General features: G+C 43.5%; 1 protein-coding gene and 1 non-coding gene across 8 annotated transcripts in view; one reads left to right on the plus strand and one right to left on the minus strand.

Annotated features, from left to right (window-relative positions):
* The window catches only part of ADAM23 (ADAM metallopeptidase domain 23), a 202,991-nt gene extending 190,710 nt beyond the window's left edge, over positions 1 to 12,281 (minus strand). For 2 of the 7 annotated variants that reach the window (XM_053905584.1, XM_019446240.2), the window contains exons 1-2: positions 11,714 to 12,281; positions 10,331 to 10,548 (exon numbers count right to left, since the gene is read on the minus strand). In XM_053905584.1, coding sequence (XP_053761559.1) covers positions 10,331 to 10,548; positions 11,714 to 11,927 — 432 coding nt within the window. In that variant the 5' untranslated portion in view covers positions 11,928 to 12,281. The remainder of the gene's footprint in view (positions 1 to 10,330; positions 10,549 to 11,713) is intronic. The other 5 variants (XM_053905593.1, XM_053905597.1, XM_019446243.2 and 2 more) reach the window with 3 other exon arrangements.
* Positions 12,282 to 25,531: 13,250 nt separating this feature from the next.
* On the plus strand, positions 25,532 to 25,604 carry TRNAE-CUC (transfer RNA glutamic acid (anticodon CUC)). Its single transcript has one exon. It is a non-coding gene; the product is annotated as a tRNA-Glu (tRNA).
* Positions 25,605 to 26,030: the final 426 nt, after the last annotated feature.

Consider the following 26,030-nt stretch of genomic DNA (forward strand, 5'->3'; position numbering starts at 1 on the left):
CTCAAAAAACTAAAAATAGAACTACCCTACGACCCAGAAATTGCACTACTAGGTATTTATCCAAGGGATATAGGTGTGTTGTTTCAAAGGGGCACATGCACCCCAATGTTTACAGCAGCACTATCAACAATAGCCAAAGTATGGAAAGAGCCCAAATGTCCATTGATGGATGAATGGATAAAGAAGATGTGGTATGTATATACACAATGGAGTATTACTCGGCAATCAAAAAGAATGAAATCTTGCCATTTGCAACTACATGGATGGAACTGGAGGGTATTATGCTAAGCGAAATTAGTCAGAGAAAGACAAAAATCATATGACTTCACTCATATGAGGACTTTAAGAGACAAAACAGATGAACATAAGGGAAGGGAGAAAAAATAAGATAAAAACAGGGAGGGGGACAAAACATTAAGAGACTCTTAAATATGGGGAAGAAACAGAGGGTTATGGGAGGGGTTATAGGAAGGGGGATGGGCTAAATGGGTAAGGGTCATTAAGGAATCTATCCTGAAGTCATTGTTGCACTATATGCTAACTAATTTGGATGTAAATTTTAAAAAATTAAATTAAAAAACAAAGGAAAGAAACAGAGGCTTTTGTGGGAATGGAGCCTGTTGTCCTTTATACCCACATTACCATTATGACATGGACAAGGGATGCCTCCCAATGGAGGCTCACACAGCTATAAATGCCTCTCTGCTAAAACGGGAATGGTTCCTTCAGAAACAGATTAAACCTGATGTGACAGGTCTTTCCAAATTACAGGAGGATGTGACTTCCCCATTCCTCAGTCCTCTCGGTCCCCTTGAAGAACTGATGGACAGTGTGTTCACTGCCTTAGTCCCTGGTGACCTGGGATAACCCCTGGGAAGAGCTGATGGAATGAGAAGGGGAGTCTGTGTATTTCCCCGATGGCAGCACCACCACTGTACCCAGTGGAGCCTTCTGGAGAACGACAACATACTATCCTGCCAGCAGCACCACACTTACCAAAGATGGCCAGTCGGGTCAACTCAGCTCGCTGAGCTTGTAGCAGTACAAATGGCTGTGCAGAGTGCCATTGCCCATGACAAGCCTCTTGTCCATATTTTTACTGACTCGTGGGAGGTTGCTAATGGACTAGAGTTTTGATCAGGCCAATGGCAGCAGGACAATTTTCCCACTCAAGGCCATCCCATTGGGGGTGTCCCATTTTGAAGGGACATTGGCCAGGCACTAGTCATAATTAAGGTTACCCACGTTTTAGCACATTCAAAGCTCCAGCACATTCAAGCTCCAGGGGCTGTCTTTAACTGAAAGGTGGATGCCCTGGCTAGGTCACTACCAGTTGGAGCTCAGCCACCAACTCTTTACCAGTGAGTCCACCGGCTCCACCTGCTCCACCTGCCATCACCAAACTACAGCCCCTCTCCCCGCCCCCCCCCCCTCCCCACACACACACATGCATCAATCAATTGTTGGCTCCACCATTCTGACCTTAGTCACCACTTCCATGCTCCTTATTCCCTGGCCAAAGGGTCCCTTATCTCTTCAGGTCATGGGGGAGCTGCTGCCATAATGACCTGGGCCCACCAGAGGGCATTCTGCTTGTTCTGAATGGCAAATTATGCTCCTAAACCACAGACTGCACACTGCCCTGTCATGCTGCAGTTCTGGAAGAGGACCACTCTCTTCGCCTCTGGGGGTCAGTTTCATAGGGCCATTCCCTCTGTCAGCAGGCACTATCCACTTGACAATTATGGATAGTTCTACTGGCCTATTGCTTGCTACACCTCTCTGTAGAGGTGGCAGGTAATCTCTTTCTTTTCTAAGTACGTCCTGTCCCCATTTGGCCCTCCAGACACCACTGACACAGATCAAGGATCTCATTTTATTGCCCATATAACACCGCACTGGGCTCTCCTACAGGGTATCCAGTGGTACTTTCATCTCCCAAGTTGCCCCTTAAGTTACAGAGTAGTAATTGGACTCCTAAATGGACTTTCTGGCTGCCAGGCCACTTACCACTTTAAACTCTAGGCCATACGGCCAGCATGATCATCATACCAACTGGGCTCACCAGGCCATGCTGCCTGTGACTGTGATCATGGGGGAATTTGATGTCTTCAGCTTAGAGGACAATATTACCTACATTTTTCCCAACAGTTCTGAGTCCCGTCACAGACTTAAAATGTTGGCCATCTCACCTTCCAAAACTCCTTGGCAACCCAATCAGGGGCAAGGGGGCTATGACCCCCTGGTCATAGTTAGTCCTGGCCCATAAGAACATCGACCCACTGTGCTGCTGTTGGAGCACACTTACCTGCTTGACAGGCAAATTCCGCCTGAGATTCCAAGGTAAGGTGGCTTTAGTGGAGGGCTGCTTTCTCCTAACCATACCTCCCCAAAGGAGGTGGAAATAATTGCACCAAGACCCACTAAAGGGATGGCGTGGAGCTCTAAAAGGGGGGGAGGGAGAGGCACTCAGGCTGGTTGACACCAGCATGAGGAGATGACAGCATGGCGATACGATTACACCATTTGGCCCTACCCCGCTTTGGAGGAGGCTACCAATGAACTGTTGACCCACAACAACCCCTTAATAAATCTTCACATGGGGCAGTCAGTGGGGAGGTGCAAAACTATAAAATATAGATGCTCACTGCTGCTGGCCTTACTCTGGGCCTTGAGTGCCCTCCGGGTCATAGGGCTTCTCCTCAACCCAGAGAAGCAACACTACAAAGTCGCCGGACCATAAAGCACTCACTCACAATTGCATCCCAGCATGGAAGGACAGCACGTGTTGGAAGTCAGCCCTTAGAGGTGTGGCACCCAAAAGCCACCAGGTATGGATGTTAGCTTAAAGGCCACCAGCCCTGCTTACATGTTCACAGATATCCTGACCTCTGGGTACTGGCCATTACATTGCCCTGATTTCAACCCTAATTGGCTGACAGGCTTATGTAGTTCAGACTCATCTCTGGTAATAGAGAACCAAACATTAAATTGTTGGGACCATATAACTAAGTTTCCTTTAAACCAAGCTACACATGTGCCTCCAACCCTTACTACTTATGGATGGAGACCTCCTTGGAGAAGGGTACTGCCTAATTATTTACAAGGTGCACCCAACGACCCCTCAGACTTACTGAGAATTTGTGATACTAGTAAGTGCTCTTGATGGCTCAAGCAAACCTTAATCTGGGCACCCCAAATCTCTGCAACCTTATTAGACCCCTTGATCCCTCAGTTCCCCTCCTGGGTAACTACCTGAGAGAGCCACCCCTCTCTCTGGGATGGCTCCCTCCACCGGTGGCAACGCTGGAGATGACAACACCCAAGCCCACAATGTCATGGGACACAACCTCATCCCAAACACCGCCTCTGCAACCTTCCGCTATGGCAGAGATGACACCCAGAAAAGACACAGCAGACTTGGTTGAGGAACTGAACACCTGTTTATCTAAACTCCCTAGTGATGACCCCCTTGGGGGGTATTTTGCAGTTAACAACGTGTTTACCTCTTGCTTACCACAATGCTGGCTGCTCAGGTGTGGGGTGGGACTCTGGCTGCCAAGCTGCTCTCTGCTGAGCCTATGAGTTTGGGAAGGCCAAGGTATGCATCCATCTCACAACCTTATGGGAGCCCTTTTTTTTTTTTTTTTTTTTTTTTTTTTTAATTTTTTTTTTTCAACGTTTTTTATTTATTTTTGGGACAGAGAGAGACACAGCATGAGCAGGGGAGGGGCAGAGAGAGAGGGAGACACAGAATCGGAAACAGGCTCCAGGCTCCGAGCCATCAGGCCAGAGCCTGACGCGGGGCTCGAACTCACGGACTCACGGACCGCAAGATCGTGACCTGGCTGAAGTCGGACGCTTAACCGACTGCGCCACCCAGGCGCCCCCTTATGGGAGCCCTTTTAAACACTTCACTCGGTTGCCTGCCTTCCCCACACCCATTAGATTGGCCCACATTATGCATCCTCCTGGGACTCAGTGAATTTAACTTCCATTGAGAGGACCCCTTCCTGACTGCAGATCCTTCCACCACCGCAGCATCCCCTTCTACACCCACTGGAAGGACCACAGTTACAGGGTCACCTCTCTACACCACCCTGGGGGGGACCCTCCCACAAAGCCACTACTCAGAGCTCCTGTTCAAGCCCTCCAATATAGTCTTAATATATTTACACAATGGACAGAAATCAAGCTCATTTTGGGGGGCTGCTGTAACTGCTGGGCATGTTACTGAGCTCAGCAAAGGCTATTTCCCAAGTTTCTACTCAGCTGATTTATTGACTCGGCCCCCATTCGCCCAACAGAAGGCACTCAACCGGTCCCTGCAGCTTGCCCGCAGCTCTCCGTGGTGCTCAACTGCTCCCATGCCGGACACTTTGCGAGACAGCATGTGGCACCTGCAGGAGTCTGTCCGCATGTGCCCTTTACAATCCTCCATATCTGCCCCAGGCACCAACACCACACGGATGAATGCGACCTGCACTTTGTCCCAAGGAGCACAGTCCCCATGGTCTTGGTTCTTCCCTCAACCTCCAATACATCTGCATCCCTGCTGGCCCCTGGGAAATCCTGTCTGTCTATATACGTGTACTATGGTCTCCCCAGGACTACCCTCACAAACCACTAAGCAGAACCCTCAGTCTGTCTTCCTGCCTCCCTCACATCAACAGTGTGCAGGGTTCATACCCATTACGTCAGGTGCAGGCCTGCTACTATCTCATAGGGACTGGACAAGGCACTGCTGAATCAGGCACCCAGAAGCAAATTATTAAGGCACACACCCACCGGCCAGCAACTCTGGCTGAATACATTGGGCTGTTACACCAAACCCGAGTCTTTTTAAAGAAGTTTTTTAATGTTTATTTATTTATCTTTGACAGAGACAGAGACAGAGACAGAGTGAGGGCAGGGGAGGGGCCAGAGGGAGAGAGGGAGACACAGAATCCAAAGCAGGTTCCAGGCTCTGAGCTGTCAGCACAGAGCCCGACGCGGGGCTCGAACCCATGCACCGTGAGATCATGACCTGAGCCAAAGTCGGATGCTTAAGCGACTGAGCCACCCAGGCGCCCCACCAAGACTTCGTTGTTAATGCAACAACAACACGATTCTTTAGCAGAGGTGGTTTTGTATAACCGTTTAGCTTCAGATTACTTATTGGCCGAGGAAGGAGGTATACGCGCTGTAAACGGAATCACCTGCTGCATGTATATCAGTAATTCTGGACAAATTCTGGGAAACTTACAAAAGATGGCCCAACAGGTACAAGTGTTTCATACCCTCACCCAAGCGTTTTACCAAACAAATACCTTAACCTTATTCAAGGGCTTTATTTTCTTGGCTGGATCTCAACAAGAGAAGGGAATGGTTACGGACAGGATTTCAAACTGTCACGTGTCTACTGACATTTTGCTTTGTTCCAATGTTCATGGGTTACGTGACCAAAACTCTGCCCGTGCCTTTTAATATCTCCACCATCCTGGCAGTGCCTAAAATTTTTCCTAAAGATTAATTCCTAAGCAGCACAGGGTCAATTGTGATGAGAAAAACAACTTTTTTGTTGTTGTTTCTGAGCTGCTGCCTAAGCATTTTATAGCCTGATAACCCTGCTCACACCCAGAGTCTGGACATTTAGATAAGAACTTGAGTTCAGGATTCCCACTCTCAGTTCCCACTTTGGTTTTCCCAGGGCACCTTTTAAAATAACCACTTAGGGGGCACCTGGGTGTCTCAGTAGGTTAAATGTCCAAATGTGGATTTCGGCCCAGATCATGATCTCACGGTTCATGGGACTGAGCCCTGCATCAGGCTCTGTGCTGACAGCACAGAGCCTGCTTGGGATGGTGTCTCCCCCTCTCTGCCCCTCCCCTGCTCATGCTCTTTCTCTCAAAATAAATAAATAAACATTTTTAAAAATAAAAAATAAAATAGAATTAGCATTTAGGAGTTAAGCCCTTGAAAACTTAGTGACCTCGGCCCCAAATGCCTCATAAGTAACAGGTGCTTGCTGCTCTCTCTGCTGTCTATGTCCTGCTCATTGTGACTTGGGACGGAGGACTGCTCAGGTGCTTGGGGACCTACCTGTCAACCCTGTGTGGGTGGCTTGTGCCCCCTCATTCTGCGTATTCTTAATTCCACACACCAGCTCTGGCTCCCCACAATAGGGAAGGTAACAAAAGACTGAGCTGTGTGCAGGCCAACTGAAGTCAAAGGAGGTGACATTTCTTTTCCCTAGACTCTGTGCTATACATAGTGTACCTCTTCCATCCCTTCCCAACAGGAAGAGAAAAGAATCCCAAGGGAGCAGGATACAGGGTAAGTAATTTGTTACTAAAGGAAAGTTCCGCGAAAAGGTCTAAAAGGGAAAGAATACACCATCCTAAATATACTTCTTTGACATAAGAACTATTTTAGTCTGATTATTTCTAAGAAACAGCAGACACAGGAGAAGTTCTGAAAACCAGAGCACAAGTTACCCTTCTGTAAGAGTGGTTTCCATTTTATAAGAACTCTCCATTTGTAAGGGTGTCTCTCTCTCTCTCTCTCTCTCTCTCTCTCTCTCTCTCTCTCTGGAAGACAATGATTCTAAGCATCTAGAAACTCTCATCAATGGAGAAAGCAGAGTCTTCTCTCACCACTTACTGTGTTTTTCCTGATAGCTTCCCACAACTGGATCCCCACCCACCCACCCCCAACATCTTCTTTTGTCTTTAGCTGAAGATATTATCTAAGGTAGTCACTTGGGCAATTCTGAAGAGTTACTCAGTTTTCCTGGGTCTCCCCCATGCATACAGGAGGTACACATGTTATAAAACTTCTGTTTGTTTTCCTCCTGTTAAGCTGTCTTTTATTGCAGGGTGTGGCTCAGCCCAGAACTTAGAAGGGTAGAGGGAAATTTATTTTTCCTCTTCTACAGGCTCATTAACTTTCTTAGGAACAGATCTCATAGGATTATCTCAGAATGAATGAATGAATGAGTGAGTGAATGAATGAATCCAAATTGTTTCTCCCTCTTTTTAAATGTATGTCCATTTAATTAATATATTGCATTAGTGGTTCATAAAATGCTTGCGTTTAGTAATCATCCATTTTTGCTTATAAATATCTTGGGGCACCTGGGTGGCTCACTCAGTTAAGTGACCAACTGTGGCTCCGGTCATGATCTTGCGGTTTGCGTTCAAGCCCTACATCAGGCTCTCTGCTATCAGCACAGAGCCGGCTTCAGATCCTCTGCACCCCCACTCTCTCTGCCCCTCCCCGACTTGCGCACGCTAGCTCTCTCTCTCTCTCTCTCTCTCTCAAAAATAAACATTAAAAAATAAAAAAAGGTAAGTCTTGGTAACAAAGCAAAACTAAATGTTTCCATTTCAGACCCTGAAACTTCTACAAGGTGGTAAACTGACTTCCTAGTAAGGAAAAATTTACACTAATTCATCAGAAAATAAAACTGTCTATAAAGAAACTTGAATTGGGGTAAGCACCAAAACTCAAGGAATATAACCATTTCAATCCAAGGTGACCACATTCCCCATCTGCTCTTGACCATCTCAGTTTATGTCTATTATCCTAGCTTGATGATTAAGCGTGCCCACTGTCACTCTCAAAAATGGCACAGTTTGGACAATAAGTTATTCATCACCTTATCTGGAGACAAAAAGATTCCTAAACAATCTCTGACAAAGAGAACTTTAAGGTTTTCAGAAACACTACTATTACAGAGGTGCTTTGCATCATCTGTTTTTAAACTCGTGAATTGTGAAAGAGTTAATAACATTTTCACTTGCACAGTTGTAAAGTAATAAGGACTGATCAACACTCCATGTTTGTGAAATAAATGTAAAACTCTGCCTTGCAACCCCTCTCTGGGAACTTCCCTATACACCTGTACCCCCGGTCTGAGGATCCACGAGAATGGCACAGTGATTCAGCATTTCTAAGGCATTCATTAAAATGTGCTTGAGTGCAATGAAATCAGGAAAGGAAAAAAAGGTACATAATACACATACTAAAATCAAAACTTCTTGTATAAAAGCAAGGATGATGAAACTCTATCGAATCTCTCTTTGCTGAAACATTTGTAAAGCAGCTGAACTGACAAGTGTCTCCCATGACTATTACTGGCAAGTCAGTTATCTTAAGACACAGCAGGAAACCTATGGGACACTTTTTGTCACCTCGTTCCAGAAATGCTTAAAAACAGAAATAAAAGGGAAATCACAGAACACAAAGGGAAATTTCACGACACAAGACGCTGTTTATACCTGTAGCGGCGGGGGGCACTTTTTAGAATCTTGCTTATCTCATGTTAGTGTCTCCTGGGGGTCAGACGGTGCCTTGTCCATCTGTGCACCCTTATCTCTTATCTCTGAATCTTTAGCATACTCCTTTGCATGGGAAAAATGTGCAACCAGTGTGTGTTGAATTGAACTAATAAGAAAAGGAGAAAAACGCTTCCAAATATAATTTCTGTATAAGCATTTTTTTCTAAGATAAAAAGAACCCCCACCACCGCGCCCCAACAGCAAGTATGTGTTCCGTGGTGAGAAATCTACGTGAGTGGCAGGACAAGGTTTAACAAACCATATTTTCATAAAAATTAAGATATACAGGAGTCAAACCATGGCCTACCCAAAAAGCAACCACATAACATTAGACCAGAAGATAGGCATCAGTCATAGCCTTTAAAACTTGAGTTATAAAAATATTCCTCTGAAATATTTTTAAGTCTCAGCTCAGGAGGAATTGAGCATTCTTTGAAATACACTTTAAGGCAACTTGTGTGTGTGTGTGTGTGTGTGTGTGTGTGTGTGTGTGTGTGTGTTATTCCTCCAACACCCTATGCAGGAGTTCGAGAGCCTACCACCGGAGTTCGAGAGCCTACCACCCAACCACAGAAGGTTTCATTAATTAGGACAGCCAGAAAATGGGTCTCAATGCACTTCTCAAAAGGGCCTTGGATTCGTCTTCCTTAAAGTCACCATCCACTCATCCTATCAACAAGACAAATGGGCAGACAGGATCCAGGAGTCAAGCCATTAAGTTACACAGGAGCAGATGTCATAGGGCCGTGAGAACAGAGTCCTGGAGTTCATCTCAGCCAAGGTGGGTAACAGCCACATCACAATACTGTGAAACAAAATTAGCTGCTCCAATAATATTCTGTATTGAATAGGAAGCATTTTCTCAGAAACCTGACTTGTAAAAAATAATAAAAATGAAATGTTCAGGCCTCTTGAAGTTTATATTAGCCATTTTACAATCTTCGGAAAATCACCCAAAAGCCTTAAATTTCTAACTCCTCATTTGTAAAATGGGAATAAATACCATTACCACTTACCTATGTTTTAGAAAACAAATCAAAACAATGATATGAACCACAGATACTTTTCTTAAACACTAGATGTTAGACAGTTACTGCTTTTCTCAATTGAACAGGTATAGTCCAAAGTAAAATATCTGACATACAAACTCTATTCTCTGCTCCTGATAAAGAACGGAGGCACTGATGACCAACCCGTTGTATAAATCTGCTTGGCACCCAAAATATTACTAACTCAAATAAAGAGCAGTAAGCAAGAAAAAAAGATCCTTCAAACTCTTTGGACATTAAGCCCCTCATCTTCTGTTGAATGCCTTTTTAAAAATCAGTGTCACTTTCTGAACCAACTGGAAAGTAAAGCAACGACTCACAACGAATGCAGATGAAGTCTTGAAGGACTATGATGGCCAAAACTGGTCTCTATATTACATAAACAGTTTGTATATATTCGCTATAATCTTTTTAAATGCCAAATTGTTTACCTGCTGAAAATATGTCAGAAAAAAAGTATTTTTTACTCTGATCAATTAAAGAAGTTTAAAATCAAAGTTAAACACTCAGTTTCTATGTGAAAGTGATAGGGACTCTGCAGACAAATAGCCTCATAGAGCAATCTTCTGTTTGCAGACTGAAAGCAGTTTTCATCATGGGGTGTAGAACACTGCACCCTTATAAAAAGCCTCACAGAAATAAGTCAGGACCATAAACATACTCACTTAACTACCCTTCAGTGTCCAATGCAACTTAAAGACACATGGACCACATTTCAGCTATTGGATTTAAAAAGCCATAAGAAATTCAAATTCCACATTAGTGTCAGAGAGAAAAAAACAAACAGCAATCCTATCCCAGTAGATCCCAGGTTTACTTCCTCCAGTCTCTATCATAATATTGATTGATTTCCTAATAAAATGTTGCAGTAAGATTTGTGAAATCGGATTCTGGCAGCAAATCAAATCAAAAGACAACTCTCCATGGAAGCTACTTTTACATACCCAGACCCATGCCTACCTTGTTATGTTTTTGCTGGTGTCTCGTCTTTGTGTCAAGAACATGATAAGGGCTTTCCGAGTCTTGGTTGATGTAATATATGAGTCTTGAAGGCAGTGTGATTTCTTTCTGCATTGCATTCCTGTAACTGGTATCATTGCTGCTATTCTGTTGCGATGTGTTGTCTTCATCTGCCAGGACTTCCAAATTTTTTTCTGCAGTTTCATTCCAATGCGGAGCTGGGGTGGGGGGGGGGGTGCACAAAGATACACAAATACACACATATGCCCAATAAATACATACGTACTACAATGTTTTTCCATCAATTGCAAAAACAAAGTTTTCTATTTATAAGCAGGTAAGAAGTAGAGACACAGCAAAGCAAGTTATCCCAACAATGAAATGGCCTGGATAGGTTAATGGCCAGTGAGGCTTATACGACAATGTACTATTTATTGTCTTAGTGTTTTTTATGTGTATTTCTAACCAGTCTCAAATCTACACTTCTAAGTATGGGGAGTCGGGGTGGGGGGGTGGAATGGACTTGAAGGAAGACGTTAAATGAACATGCTCAGAGGTTTTGACCCTCTTCTCCATCCCTTGAGTCTACAGAAAGCTCAATGGGACTCTGACTAGGAGTATCCCATCGGAGAGCTAAGAATGCTCCTAAGATAACTGGAGTGCTGAATTCACGGGCACGGGTTGTCAACTGATGCATTAAACAAAACAGACAATTCCTTTTTCTTTAAACTTTGAGACGAGCAAAAATTCTCTGCCATAGAGGGAAGCAGATGCTGGCAGCGTTCCAATTCCTTTTATTTTCCTGCCAAGGCCAGCTTTCTGCTTCCACTGATTTCCAATCATCGACGTATTGAATATCATATTATGTTAATTGTTCATTATAATGACAAGCATTTTGAGAATTACAAACTAAAGGTCTCTCTCTCCGAAGTTTCCCTCCCCCATCTTAAGTCCAACAGCAGTGAATAAACCCAGCAGGCGATGTGAGGAAACAACACATTACCACTATCATTATTACAGCCTCCCGCATTCACATCCAGGCTCTCCACCCAAGAAGCAACTTGCTCCCTCACTGCATTTACCGTCCACCGGTTTCCCCTCCGCCAAGTTACACAGATCGCTGAGGGACCCCGCATCCACTAAATACCTTCCAGTGGAACCGACAGTAATTGGAATGGGTTTTTAGTGAATGCAACAGAAACGGACTTCAAAAAGTGAACTGGAATGAACAGGGGTTTGGGAAAGAGGTGGAGAGGCAGGCAGGGTGGCTGGGAAAGGCCGGGCCCGGGACGTGTCCGGAGCGCACGGACCCGCGTGCCCTTCGCTTTCCTCTGCAGGGGCCCGCAGGCAAGGCAATGCAAAGGGCACCGGGGCCATACCCACCGCTGGGTGCAGCAGCCCCCCAGGCACGGGGCCGGGACGAGGTGGCGAGTGGAGGCAGCAGGAGAAGGACGAGGAGCAGGCGGCAGGGCGGCGCGCGGGCCAGGGCGCGGGCAGGCGCCGGGCCGGCGGGGCCGCCGCGGGGGCCGCCGGAGGCTCGGGGAAGGCTGTAGCCCGCCAGGGGCGGCCGCCGGGAGCTGCTGCCGGGCGGCTTCATGGCTCATAGCTCCCGGGCGCCGCTCGGTGTGGCCAGCGAGAGCGCCGGGCTGGGCTGCGGGGAGGCTGCGGGCGGAGCCGGTCACGCCGGCTCAGCGCGCATGGTGCCGCCGCGGGCAGGGGGCCGGGGCTCGGGGCTCGGGACTAGGGGCTGGGCGGCGCCCCCTCCCCTGCTCGCCTCTCAGCCCCTCCCGGGCGGCCGCTGAAGAGTCCGGGGGTCCTAGTCGCTCCGCCAACTTGGAGCCTCCCCAGATGCTCCTCCCTCCCTGCGGCGGGCGCGGCCGCTCCAGCAACTGCGGGGGCTGCTGCTGGGGCTGAGGATGCTGAGACGGCGCGTGAGAGCGAGCGGCGCGGGGGCGCGCGGCGCGGGCGTGCGCCCCGCCCTCGAGAGCGCGCCCGAGCGCGCCTTCGGGTCCTGATGCTGATGCTGATGCCGATACGGATGCCGTTGCTATTGCCTGGCACAGGACGCACTGCGCATGCTTTATCGTGGAGGAAAAGGGAGAGGGAAAAAAAGCAGCAGAGTGATGCAGCATCCCAGGCAGCATCAGAGGTGACGGTGGCATCTTCAGAGGTGGGGGCGGGAGAGGGGGGTGGCTGGCAATAAGAGATTAGCCAGAGGGGAAGAAAGAAGCGTACCGCGGTTTCCAGGCCAGAGACAAAGATGATTTGGGAGAAACAATCAACCAGAGAAATCTACCTGCCTCTCCCACCACCCCAGATCTTAAATACTCCCCCCTCCTATTCCAACCCCCTTCTCCGGGAGACCCTAAGGCCAAGCATTTCCTTCCTAATCCTTTATTTATTTCCTTCCTGCAAATTAATATAAAGGATTGCGGCCGGAGAGGTAAAAATAGCGCTGCTCCTCATTCAGCTGGCTCTTAGCCGGTGAAAAGAGGACTGCGAAGCACGTTTGCTCGTTGCAGGCTGGTGAGGGCTGGTGGGCGCGCTGAGCCAGGAGGCCTCGCAGCGAGCCAGACTCCTGCGCAGGAATCCCCAGAGCTGGGGCGCTCCCCCTCCGCCCCACCCCCACTCCCGGGCCTCTGTCCCCTGTGCCTATGCGTAGGGGCTTTTCCGAAAGCTGAAGAACCCGGAAGGGTGTTTGCTCAAAAGTTCAGAAAGCGTGACTGGGTGTATCTGGGAAGACTTAGAAACCAAGTGTGTGGCAGCTATTTGGGGAAATCCATCGTTTGTCAGCCATCTGGGTGGACTTGCACTGGGGAGGACACACCACAGATTTTGAGATCCAGCCCTGACTTCTTCAGAGTAAGGGGGCGATTTTTCTCTTGCTGCTGTAAAAAAATGTAAATCCAGAGTCCCTGAGTTAGGTAGGTTAGCAGCCACTAAATCCTATGGTTTGTTTCCATTTAGGGCCTGTGACATATTTCTGCCCCCAAAGCCCCACAATGCAAGCTTTCCTTTATTCATCCATCCAATGGCGGTGAGTGATAACAATGTTGTCTTACTCCATTATTAGTATTTAAAATGGAGATTATAACATCCACTGCGGGGGATCCAGAGTTCCAAAACTAAAAGAAAAAACTACGAGTATAAAGCACCATAGTGATGACAGGGTTTAGTGTTGTTGGCCATATTCTCCACCCTAAAGAGGTTCAGAAAAAGGCTTCCCCAAATGTGCCACTTTGGCATGTGGATTATTTAGAGCTGAAGGCAATGGAAACCCTGTGGGCTCAAGAGAAAATTTTGCCCCTCCCTTAACTGCCTAAAAGAATTTAAATTGGGGATCTTTCTCAGAATAAGAGTTACTACCAAGGATAACATTTATCTGAGTGACCCCCATACAGCAATGCAAGCATCTAATTACCAAACATGTGCTTATTCTTATTGCCAGGTGCATTGACCTTCTCTCCTTTGGAACCCCCAGCGCCTATCCCATTCCTCAGCCCAGGATAGTGTATATATCTCAGTTCACCTTTCTGTTTTGAGAACTCCCATGTATGTAGAGTTCTCATATGTATGAAATTAAATTTTATTTTTCTCCTTTAATCTGTCTTGTGTCAGTTTAACTCTTAGGCCGGCCAGAAGAACCTTTGAAATATAGAGGAAAATTTTTCCACCCCAACAACCCCCATTTAACAAAGAAGGAAGAGGTGGGGAGTGGGGAAAGAGATGGAAGGAGGGAGGAAGGCAGACAGATAATACAGAGACCAGAGATCACAGAGCTGTTACGGGGTTAAACACTAATATTAGCTCATCCTCTCTATATCATAACTAAGATATTAACTTATTATCACACATGTATTAATGTAAACTTGTAACTGATGCTGGTTTCCCCCAAATGAGGGCAGCAGTAATGATCCCTTTGGCTCAGTATTGTCCCTAGAACCTAGTATGGTGTTTGTGGCACCAAGAAGGCACTCAGAAAATATGTCATCAATGAATAAACAAAAATGTGTGGTGCACTATAGCAGGAGTCACACTGGAGCAAGCTGATGAACACTTCTTCCTCCCTGTAGTTCCTACTTGTAGGTCAGTGTTCTTGAGGGTGTCCCAAGACAAGCATGTCTTGGCTAAGTTTTCCCAACTTATATTTGATATAATGCTATTATCTTGAAAAAGGGCTTGGGAGGAAGGAGGTGTACAAGGAATGAGAAAAAAGAAGGAAATGAAAGACGCAAAGATGCAGTTATTTGAAAGGACTCTCCTGCAATTAGTGACAATGTCTCAAAGCCTGTTCCACCCTCTTGCATTGCTGGTGGGAATGCAAACTGGTGCAGCCACTCTGGAAAACAGTGTGGAGTTTCCTCAAAATATTAAAAATAGATTACCCTATGACCCAGCAATGGCACTGCTAGGAATTGACCCAAGGGATACAGGAGTGCTGATGCATAGGGGCACTTGTACCCCAATGTTTATAGCAGCACTTTCAACAATAGCCAAATTATGGAAAGAGCCTAAATGTCCATCAGCTGATGAATGGATAAAGAAGATGTGGTTTATATATACAATGGAATACTACTTGGCAATGAGAAAGAATGAAATCTGGCCATTTGTAGCAACATGGATGGAACTGGAGAGTGTTATGCTAAGTGAAATAAGTCATACAGAGAAAGACAGATACCATATGTTTTCACTCCTATGTGGATCCTGAGAAACTTGACAGAAGACCATGGGGGAGGGGAAGGAAAAAAAAAAGTTAGAGAGGGAGGGAGCCAAACCATAAGAGACTCTTAAAAACTGAGAACAAACTGAGGGTCGATGGAGGGTGGGAGGGTGGGGAGGGTGGGTGATGGGAATTGAGGAGGGCACCTGTTGGTGTGAGCACTGGGTGTTGTATGGAAACCAATTTGGCATTAAATTTCATATTAAAAAATAATAATAAATAAAGTGCAAAAAAAAAAGTCTATTCCAGTAAATAAAGCTATCTGTCAACCTGGACCAAGTGAACATCCACCAGTTTAAGCCACCATTCCATGCACTCAAGGAACAGAATGAGGACTCATTTCAGTTTCTAATAAGGAGCAGGAGTGTTTACAGGAAGTTGTCTTTTGCACTATAATCAAAAGACTGCATTTATTTGCAGAACTTTAATGTTTACAGGCATGGCTGGAGGCAAATGAGATAGTGAGTTACAGAAGGAGTAAATCACTCAGAAAAACTTACCAGAAGTTTGTTCCTTAAACCATATATTTCAGCGAAGGTTAAAAACTGAATCAAAAAAAAATTTTTTTTGAGGGGAGGGGGGAGAGAGCACCCGTGTGCGCGCACATGCGTATGAGTTGGGGGAGGGGCAAAGGGAGAGGTAGAAAGAATCTTAAGCAGGCTCTGTACCCAGCACAGAGCCCAATGCAGGGCTGGATCTCACAACTGTGAGATCATGACCTGAGCTGAAATCAAGAGTTGGACGCCTAAGCAACTGAGCCACCCAGGTACCCTCCCCACCCAGAATTAAATATTCTTTAAGTGGATAATTTGTTAGATTGGAAATATTCTTATCAGATAGTTTAGAATATTTATGGTTATGCAGTTTAGTTCCAAATATTATCTGTGCTCTCGTGATATTTAATACTTCGTTAATCACCACCTGGTGCTTTGCTCTATATTCATGTTTGTGCTGTCACCTTTCCCCTCTCAAAAAAATACTGAACTAGGCTGCATCCTGGTCATCTCTGATGCCCAGAGCCTACAATAGTACCTGGAATGGAGTCAGCACTCAATAAATGTGTGCTGAGTAGACAGCCAATCACAGGCAGAAGAGGGAAGCATTCAGCAAGCTGGATTCGAATGTAGAAAGGGATGTATGAGAAGTCTGAGTGCTGTGATAGCTCTGGTTAGATATGTGTGCTGCATTCCAAGGACATCAGGGACCATTGGAGTGGCCTGGTCAAAGTGACAGGCATGGAAATCTGCTGCAGTCGTAGGTGAAGGCAGGAGACCAGAAGATCCTTGGGAAGGAAATTAACCGAGTGATATGGACACCAAGTGAACGCAAACAAGGGGATGTGCGACCAGTGTCCAGAAAGAGTAGCCATACTGCTCACGTAAGTGGTTCAGTTGGTCTGGTTCTGGAAGACACCAGAAGTCCTCTCTTTACAGGGGCAGAACTGGACCCACTTTATAACCAGTGAGAAAACTGGGCCTGGACAAGACCATGTAAAAGTAAGGGTAGAAATATTAGATTTGGAAGGCCTCTGCCTCTAGCGCACTGAGACTCTGGGGGAGAAGGGAGATAAAGGCATCACAGAAAAGGGGCCTTGGTGGGTGAAAGCTGGCAAAAAAGGAGGGTGACGTAACAGAGCAGATGCGCAAGTATAATTAGAATGGAAGAACGATTTGGCCAAAAAGCCAAGGTCAAAGAAGGCATGCAGCAAACTAGTGGATGGCAATGATGTCGGGGAGCGGTCTGCAGAGTGACAGCAACAGCACAAACAAGGGCCAAGGGTGGCTGGGCTCAGTGTCAAGAGAGCTGGCTGGGGGCAGATCCGGTACAGATTCCGCTCAGGGAGGTTTCTCCCTCTCTTTTTAGAATGGCTGTGAAGACTGAGTTTGCGAGTGGCAATTAATATCACCAAAGAAAGAAGACAGTGTGCTTTTGGGGAAAGTGAAAAAAAAAAAGGAGTGAGATCTATTACTGGTGCTTTGCACGTGGTTCAAGGGTCAGCAAACAGTTTCTATAAAGGGCCAGATAGTAAATAGTTTAGGCCTTGTGTGCCATATGGTCTCTGACGCATATTCCTTTTTTTTTTTTTTTTACAACCCTTTTAAAAATGTAAAAAGCATGCAGCCTACAGGCCTAGTTTGTCAACTTACCATTTTTAACTATATGTGTGTATATATATCTATCTTAAGGTTAACATTTTTCATCAACTGCACTATCTCCTATGCTTGTGAGCAGAAAAGCATATGCAATGCTATACATGACTCTAACTCCAAACAAAGCCACTTCTCACTGAAATTTAACTATCCATTTAATTAACAATATAGTTGCTTAATTCTTTTTTTCAACTTTTTTTTGATGTTTATTTATTCCAGAGAGACAGAGACAGACAGAACGTGAGCAGGGAGGGGGCAGAGAGAGAAAGAGGGAGGCACAGAATCTGAAGTGGGCTCCAGGCTCTGAGCTGTCAGCACAGCCCCGACTCGGGGCTAAAACCCATGAACCGTGAGATCATGACCCGAGCCAAAGTCGGACGCTTAACCGACTGAGCCATCCAGGCGCTCCGTGTAGGTGCTTCATTCTTAATTCACATGCATCACTTGAAGGGATTCTTAAGGAAAGAAGCATTGCTCTGTTTTAGAGATAATTCCCAAACTTAGACAATGGAGGGGAATGTCAGAAACCATTTCCCAAAAAAGCACAGATACTGAAAGATCCCAGACTTTCCTTTTGTTTTGCCAAGGTGTATTTTCTGGTGAGCAGACAGATGCTGAATAAATGCTACAGCCATGACAGCTGAGGGGATGGAGTAACGCTCAGTGGCAGCCCTTCCTGGAGCCTGTTGCCATCAGTGATCTGCCTGCATTCCCCAAAACTCAGTCCTAAGAGGCTGTGAGGCAACAGGTATGTTCTCCTGACACAGGGCCACACCCAACATCTCAGGCAACCTTCAAGTTCATGAAAAATCAGTCTACAAGTCTATGGTAAATATACCTGTGCTCGTTCTGAAGAAGAGACCACAGTGGAACAATTCCAGAAGTCAGGATGTGACTTATTCCAACAGTGTTCCAACAGTATTATTTTTCTGGGAAAAGAAAAGATATTTACTATCAAAACTGCAATGGCCACAGACATTTCTAGGGGAATAGTCGAACACACAAAAATGTATCAAACTGCCGAAGTGTGAAAATATCTAAAGAAAGGTGACCCCTCTTAAAACCTAAAACTAAGGGGGTGCCTGGGTGGTTCAGTCGACTGAGCATCCAACTCTTGATTTCGGCTCAGGTCATGATCCCAGGATCGTGAGATCAGACCCCCAAATTGGGCTCTGTGCTGAGCAGGGGGCCTGCTTAAGATTCTCTCTCTCCCTCTGCCCCTCCCTCGCTGGTGCATGCTCTCTCACCCTCTCTTCCTCTCTCCAATAAAATTTTTAAAATATGAAAAAAACTATAATTAAGTTTATAACAATATAACAGTTGTTATATTAACAATATTATGTTATAGGAAGGATAATTAAGACTTCCTGACAGAATAAGATACATTTGAAACACAGTTTAATTTTTTTTCCCCATGACACACACATTAGGCTAGTTTACCCACAGTTTAGAGCATTTACAAGCTGTAGCGCAAAGGGATAAAGCAGCATGTCGTGGTGATTGGTGGTGATGATATATGCTATGCAAAGCTTAGAGGAATTGTGGTTAATAAGAATAATCTGAGTCAACACATAATCATTAAGCCTTCACCAGGTCCCAGAGCAACACCAGGAATTTCTGCAGAAGGAAATTGCCACATAGGATTGGGTGGGAGGTGGGGGGACCTCAACTACTTTTAGAGACAGCAATTGAATTTTATCGGAAAAGATTAGAACCCCAGCAACAGAATTAATATACCTATGATAATCCCTAACATTTGCATAGTAACAATAGCTAAGCCCTTTAATAATGTCTGCTTTAATAATTACTGTGCATTTACACATCACAAAGTAGTTTTATCTGTTTTATTTTATTTGATCCTCAATTCTGTGACATGGAGAGAGCAAATACTACCATGTTTTAGAAGCTCTATCTTGAGATGTGAGGACACTAAGGCTCACTGATTTTGCAGTGATTCTCTACCCTGGCTGCACATCCAATTACCTAGAGAGCTTTAACAACTTATCAATGCCTGACAATTTAGAATCTTCAAGAGTGGGATCCAACATCAGTGTTTTTAATATCCTCCCAGATTAATTGAATGTGCAGCTAGGGTTAAATGCAATGGGCCAATGGATTTCCCAAGATCATACAGCTGCTTGACATCATAACTGGAATTGGAACCCTGAATTCAAGTCCTATTCTGTTCCTGAGGTCTTTTTCCCCATGTCTGCTCTTTTCACAAGTTAACCTTGAACCAGGAATGATACAAAAAAAAACAAAAACAGTTTAGTATAATTGCCACAGGACTTAAGAAAATATAGAATTAGAAAACATTTGAGTCAGAAATTACCTTTGAGATCATCTAGGAATTCAAAGTCATTATTGTACAATCATAGAAGCAAAGGAGCAGAGTTTAAGCTTGTTGCTCAAGGTCACATCAATCTGTGGCAGAGCTGGGACTGGATTCAGGTTTTCTTTTTCCAGGCTTTCCAGTACTTTCTATCATGCTGTGTACATGGTTTGTTTAAAAAAAAAAAATTGACTTGCAAAAATCCTGGTCAGTCTACAGTGTAATCCATTTCCGATCTCCCATATGGCATTGCTTTGTAAACACAAAGAAGGTTGTAGCTCTGAAGTCTCGGTCCCAATAGGACCAGTCCCTCTACACCCAGTCCCATAGTCTGGCTGCATAAAGGAGCCGCACATCGCAGCACTGGAAGCTGTCCAACATGAACGAAAAGTACTGTGGGGGAGGCCCCGTGCAACCTCAGAGGAAATCCATCCAAATACAATAGCTATTGTCCTCCTACCTCTCTAGTCTTTTGTGTCTCAGATATTTCCAAGGGATAATTTTTTCATCTAGTGAATTTTCTTGTACTACCTTCAGTATATCTTCAGAATTCGACAACTGTAGCTTCTTAAATCCTGTTTTAGATAGTCCCAAATTCAGTGAGAAACAGAAAAGAACACAAGAAATAATAAAAACAAGACAATAACAAGGAGAAGGAGGAGGGAGAAGAGGAATTATTTATACGGCACCTACTGTGTGCCAGATACTGAGTTAAGCCCTTTATCTAGACACCTCATTTAATTTCAGGCAATTCTAAGAAGGAACTACTTTTTTTTAAACATTTTTTAAAGTTTATTTATTTATTTTGAGAGAAACAGGGGTGGGACATAGAGCGAGAGGCAGAGAGAGAGAGAGAATCCCAAATGGGTTCCACGACGTCGGTGCAGAGCCCGATGAGGGCTCAAACCATGAGACCATGACTCCAGCCGAAATCAAGAGTCAGTCACTTGACTGTCTGACCCACCCAGGTGCCCAAGGAACTACCATTATTGCCCCCAGTTTGACTGAGGAGGGAACTGTGACTTCGGGAAGTGAAGAAATGTCCATGGTCATGTGACCACTAAGAAGCAGAGTTGGGTCAGGAGCCATGTTTGCCTGACTCTAAAGAAGCAAAATCTACTTGACCACCGCCCCAAAACAAAATACCTGAAACTGTCTCTTGAAAGGATCTATAATATTTTTAAATCATGGCACTTGGCTATAAATACAATTTAAAATTTTATTTTGTCTGTTTAAAACCACCGACATATTGATCCATACACAGAACTGTTCAGAATTATGTTCCTAACTCCTTACTAGAGAATTCTGAATGCAGCCATTCTATACAATTATTTGTATAATTCCAAAACAAAATCAATTATGGTGCAGATATTTGTTTCTTACATTGAAGTACCACTCCCTAAGAGAGGGCCAAGAATCTCACTTACTAGAGAATTTAATTTTTTCTATACTTTAAATTAACCACATCATCACCCATTAGATTTAGTTTAATCTGATCAACACTATAATTAGCAACATTTATTAATCTACCCTATTAAGTATTAATATTCTATTTTGCCAACATATTAACGTGTTGAGATTTCTAAAGACATAACTATGAAAGCTTAAACCTTGATCAGTAGTCATTATATATTTTTATTCTGTTCTTCTAAGGCAAAAAGAACAGCTAACATTTATAGAGCTCCTTAGATCATATAATATGCTTTTGCTCACCTTTTGTCATTTCCTATACTGCAGCACATAAATTAAAGCTGAGCCAGCTAGATTATCTCTGTTAGCTTGTCATGGGATTAGACTATTCATATCGTGGATACAGACGTGGCTGAGGGACAGAGAACAAATGATCGACACAGAAAGTCACTTCTCCAGAAGGAAAAGAGAAACTTGAGGATTCTCCAGAGACAAGTTTTAAGACTTTTTACTTGCTATTCTGATAAATTATCTAAGGGGTATATTGCATGCTAAAATGCCCTATCCCGCAGAACACAGTAAGTTTTTCCATGTAATAAAATGTTTGGGTGAACTGAGATAAACTATAAACAAATTTTCTGAGGCTGTGTGACATGGCCAAAAAACTAATAAAAGAATTTTATTATCAACAAGTAAGTTTTGAAATGAGTAACCTAAACTATTTATATATCTAAATAGCTATACATCCCACCTTCAAACATCACTGCACCCATGGTTTATTATCCAAATTGCAGCTGGCAATAACACGCACACATGCGCGTACGCGCGCGCACACACACACACACACACACACACACACACCCTTTCAACTCCAATGTGGGAAACAGACTGTGGAATTGACTGCCTCCTGAATAAAACAACTTTATCTAAAAATGACAGCAAAACAATACTGATAATCAAATAGAAAATATGACACACCAAACTATGACATACAAGTCCTATAAAGAAATTAAACATGATCCAGGAAAAGGCATTTTAAATGACCAAGCTGCTGCCAGATGAAAACACCTAAAAAGATAAGAACCATACCATCTGGCAAGATAAATAATGAGGATATTTTCAAAGACTTTAAAATCATGAACAGTATACGGGGCGCCTGGGCAGCTGAGTCTCTTAAGCGACCAACTTCCGCTCAGGTCATGATCTCACCATTTGTGAGTCAAGCCTTGCGTGGGGCTCTGTGCTGAGAGCCGGAGACTGGAACCTGGAGCCTGCTTCAAGATTCTGTGTCTCCCTCTTTCTCTGCCTCTCTCCAGCTCATGCCCTGTTTCTCTCTCAGAAATAAATAAACTTTAAAAAATAATAATTTAAAATCATGACCAGGGTAGATAAGGTGAGCATAACCATCCAAATCCTAAAATATGTTGGGAGAGAGCCAAAGCATAAGAGACTGTTAAAAACTGAGAACAAACTGAGGGTTGATGGGGGGTGGGAGGGAGGGCAGGGTGGGCGATGGGTATTGAAGAGGGAACCTTTTGGGATGAGCACTGGGTGTTGTATGGAAACCAATTTGACAGTAAATTTCATATATTAAAAAAAAAAAAAAAAATCCTAAAATATGTTCATGAAGGGGTAGCATCTGAAATTTGAGTGATAGATTTTGTGCAAGTAACAAGTAGCACCACACATTGTGTTAAATTAATTTGTAGTGGACCCTTCTTGGGGAACCTCCCCTACTCAGGTATCTCCCCACTTCTGAAAATGTTCTAAGAAATAGGTCCCCATGATTAGGTCTATAATCCATGGTCTTGCTCCCCGAGTTCCTCTCCAAATCCAGCCATAGTTTGTTCATTTAGAATCAGGTACCTGACCTAAGATGGACCACTCACCCTGTTTGATCTTCCAGGCACATTTGACTGACTCACTATGGCCAATCAAGTCCTTACTTGAAACTTTCTTAAGACTTTTTTTAGAGCAGTTTAAGGTTTGCAGCAAAGTTGAAGGCAAGGTACAGCAATTTCCCGTATACTCCCTGCCTCCTCCGTTATCACATCCCCTACCAGCGGTACATTCATTACAACTGATGAACCTGTACTGACACATTATCACCAAAAGCCCATAGTTTACATAACTATCACTCTTGGTTGTTGTACATTCTATGGATACGGACAAATGTATGACATACATCCGTCATTATGGTATCATACAGAGTATTTTTACTGCCCTAAATATCCTCTATGCTTTGCGTATTTACCCTTCTTCCCCCAGCTCTGGACAAATACTAAACTTTTTACGTCTCCATATTTTTGCCTTTTCCAGAATGACATATATTTGGAATTATGTAGCCTTTTCAGACTGGCTTCTTTCACTTAGTAGTAATTTTACAGTTCCTTCACATTTTTTCATAGTTTGATAGCTCATGTATTTTTAGTGTTGTATAATATTCCATTGTCTGGATGCACCACTGTTGATTTAGTCATTTTCCTATTGAAGTACATCATGGTTGCTTTGAAGTTCTGGCAATTATGAATAAAGCTGCTATAAACATCTGTGTGCAGGCTTTTGTGTGAACGTAAGTTTTCAATTCCTTTGAGTAAATACCAAGAAGAATGCTTGCTGATCATATGGTAAGAGTATGATTAGTTTTATATGAAACCACTAAACTGTCTTCCAAAGTGAATGTTCCGTTTTGCATTCCCATCTCAATATATAAGAACTTCTGTTGTCCCATATCCTTGCCAGCATTTGGTGCTATCAGTGTTGTAGATTTTTGGCCATTCTAATAGATATGTAATGGTATCATTGTTGTTTTAATTTGCATTTCCCTGATGACATATGGCATGGAGCATCTTTTCATACACTTATTTCTATCTGTGTATGTTCTTTGGCAAGATATTTGTTCATGTCATTGGCCCATTTTTAAATTCAGTTGTTTTTTCTATTGTTGAGCTTTTTCTAATGTTTATTTATTTATTTTTGAGAGAGAGAGAGGAAGAGGAGGAGGAGGGGCAGAAAGAGAGGGAGACAAAGAATCCCAAGCAAGCTCCATGCCATCAGCGCAGAGCCCAAAGCAGGGCTTACACTCATGAACCATGAGATCATGATCTGAGCCAAAACCAAGAGTTGGACACTTAGCCAACCAAACCACCAAGGTACCCCTTTTATTGTTGAGCTTTAAGAGTTCTTTGTATATTTGGTACAACAGTCCTTTCTCAAATGTGTCTTTTGCAAATATTTTCTCCCATCTATGGCTTGTCTTTTTACTCTCTTGACATTGTTTTTTGCAGAGCATAAATTTTTAATTTTAATGAAGTCCAGCTTACAATTATTTCTTTCATGGATTGTACCTTTGTCAATATCCACAAAATAACCTGCTGAGGTTTTGATTGGGATTGCATTAAATCTATAGATCAAGTTGGAAAGAACTGACATCTTGACAATATTAAATCTTCTTATCCATAAACATGAAATATCTTTTATTTTGTTCATCAGAGTCTTGTAGTTTTATTCATATAGATCTTGCGTATTTTGCTAGATTTATACCTAAGTATTTTACTTTTGGGAGTTCTAATATAAACGGTATTGTGTTTTTAATTTCAAATTCCACTTGTTCATTGCTGGTATATAAGAAAGCAGTTAACTTTTGTATATTAACCTTGTGTCCTGCAACTTTGCTATAATTGCTAGTCAGTTCCAGGACTTTTGTTGTTGTTGATGCTTTTGTATTTTCTACATAGATGATATCACCTGTGAAGAAACACGATTTTACTTCTTCCTTTCCTATCTGTATACCTTTTATTTCCTTTTCTTGTGTTATTGCATTAGCTAGAATCCAGTATGATGTTGAAAAGGAGTGGGGAGTGGTGCCTGGGTGGCTCAGTCAGTTAAGCGTCTGACTTCGGCTCAGGTCATGATCTCGTGGTTTGTGAGTTTGAGCCCCACGTCCGGCTCTGTGCTGACAGCTCAGAGCCTGGAGCCTGCTTTGGATTCTGTGTCTCCCCTTCTCTCTGCCCCTCCCCTGCTTGTGCTCTGCCTCTGTTTTTCAATAATAAATAAACATTAAAAAAAATTAAAAAGAAAAGAAAAGGAGAGGGGAGATCCTTGCCTTATAAGAACTTTTCTTAAACTGAAACTAGAAAAAGAGAGTGGGTCCCTCTATGGGGTTATAAAGCCCAACAATATCGTTTCTCATTGTACAGAAGTTGAAAATAATGTCCATTGGCCATGAGAAGCACTAAGAGGATCCTAATAAGGAGACCAAAAGAATTTCTTTTCCAAACCGAGGAACTTTTGAGAGTGAAATGGGTGTTATTAATATTTAAGCCAAAAGAGGACATGTAAGCCAAAAATGTCTTAGAAAAACTCATATGTATGGCCCCCCTAGTCCTTATTAGTAAACAGACAATAATGAAAGAAAAGAACAATGACCATTCTTACACATTTACTTTTGTATGCAGTATTTGAATATTGCAGAGACTGGTTTTGAAAAAAATAATCTTCACTTTAATTGTTGTACTAAAGTTAATTAAATGATTTTTTATTATTTCTGGTTACTGTAGGGAAACATTAAAAACAACAAAAATAGGGACACCTGAGTGGCTCAGTTGGTAGAGCATGTGACTCTCGATCTCGGGGTCATGAGTTCAAGCCTCATGTTGAGCACAGAGCTTACCTTAAAAAAAATAGCAAAAAGATAGTATAATTAACATGGAGCTGTGATGCCCAGAATGTCCCTCAAAAAAGGTTTGTTGCCCTAGCTGATGGGACTTATATCAGCAGACACTCTCAGATGTCAGCCCCTTTAGGGATTGTTTCGATGTCAGAGAGTAATACCACTCCCAGGCATGCCTAAGATCACACCATTCCATGGGTGATCCACATTGAACTGGTTTAGGGAGGGATATAAAGGCCTGACCACTTCAAAAAAAAAAAAAGAGGAAAGACTCAAATAAACAAAATCACTAATGGAAGAGGAGGAATAACAACCAACATCACAGAAATACAAGCAATTGTAAGAGAATATTATGAAAAATTATATGCCAACAAATTGGACAACCTAGAAGAAATGGATAAATTCCTAGATACATA

The sequence above is a fragment of the Panthera pardus genome, unplaced genomic scaffold (genome assembly GCF_024362965.1).
Source record: "Panthera pardus isolate Hobbes unplaced genomic scaffold, ASM2436296v1 HiC_scaffold_10, whole genome shotgun sequence".
In the NCBI taxonomy this organism is placed as follows: Eukaryota; Metazoa; Chordata; class Mammalia; order Carnivora; family Felidae; genus Panthera; species Panthera pardus.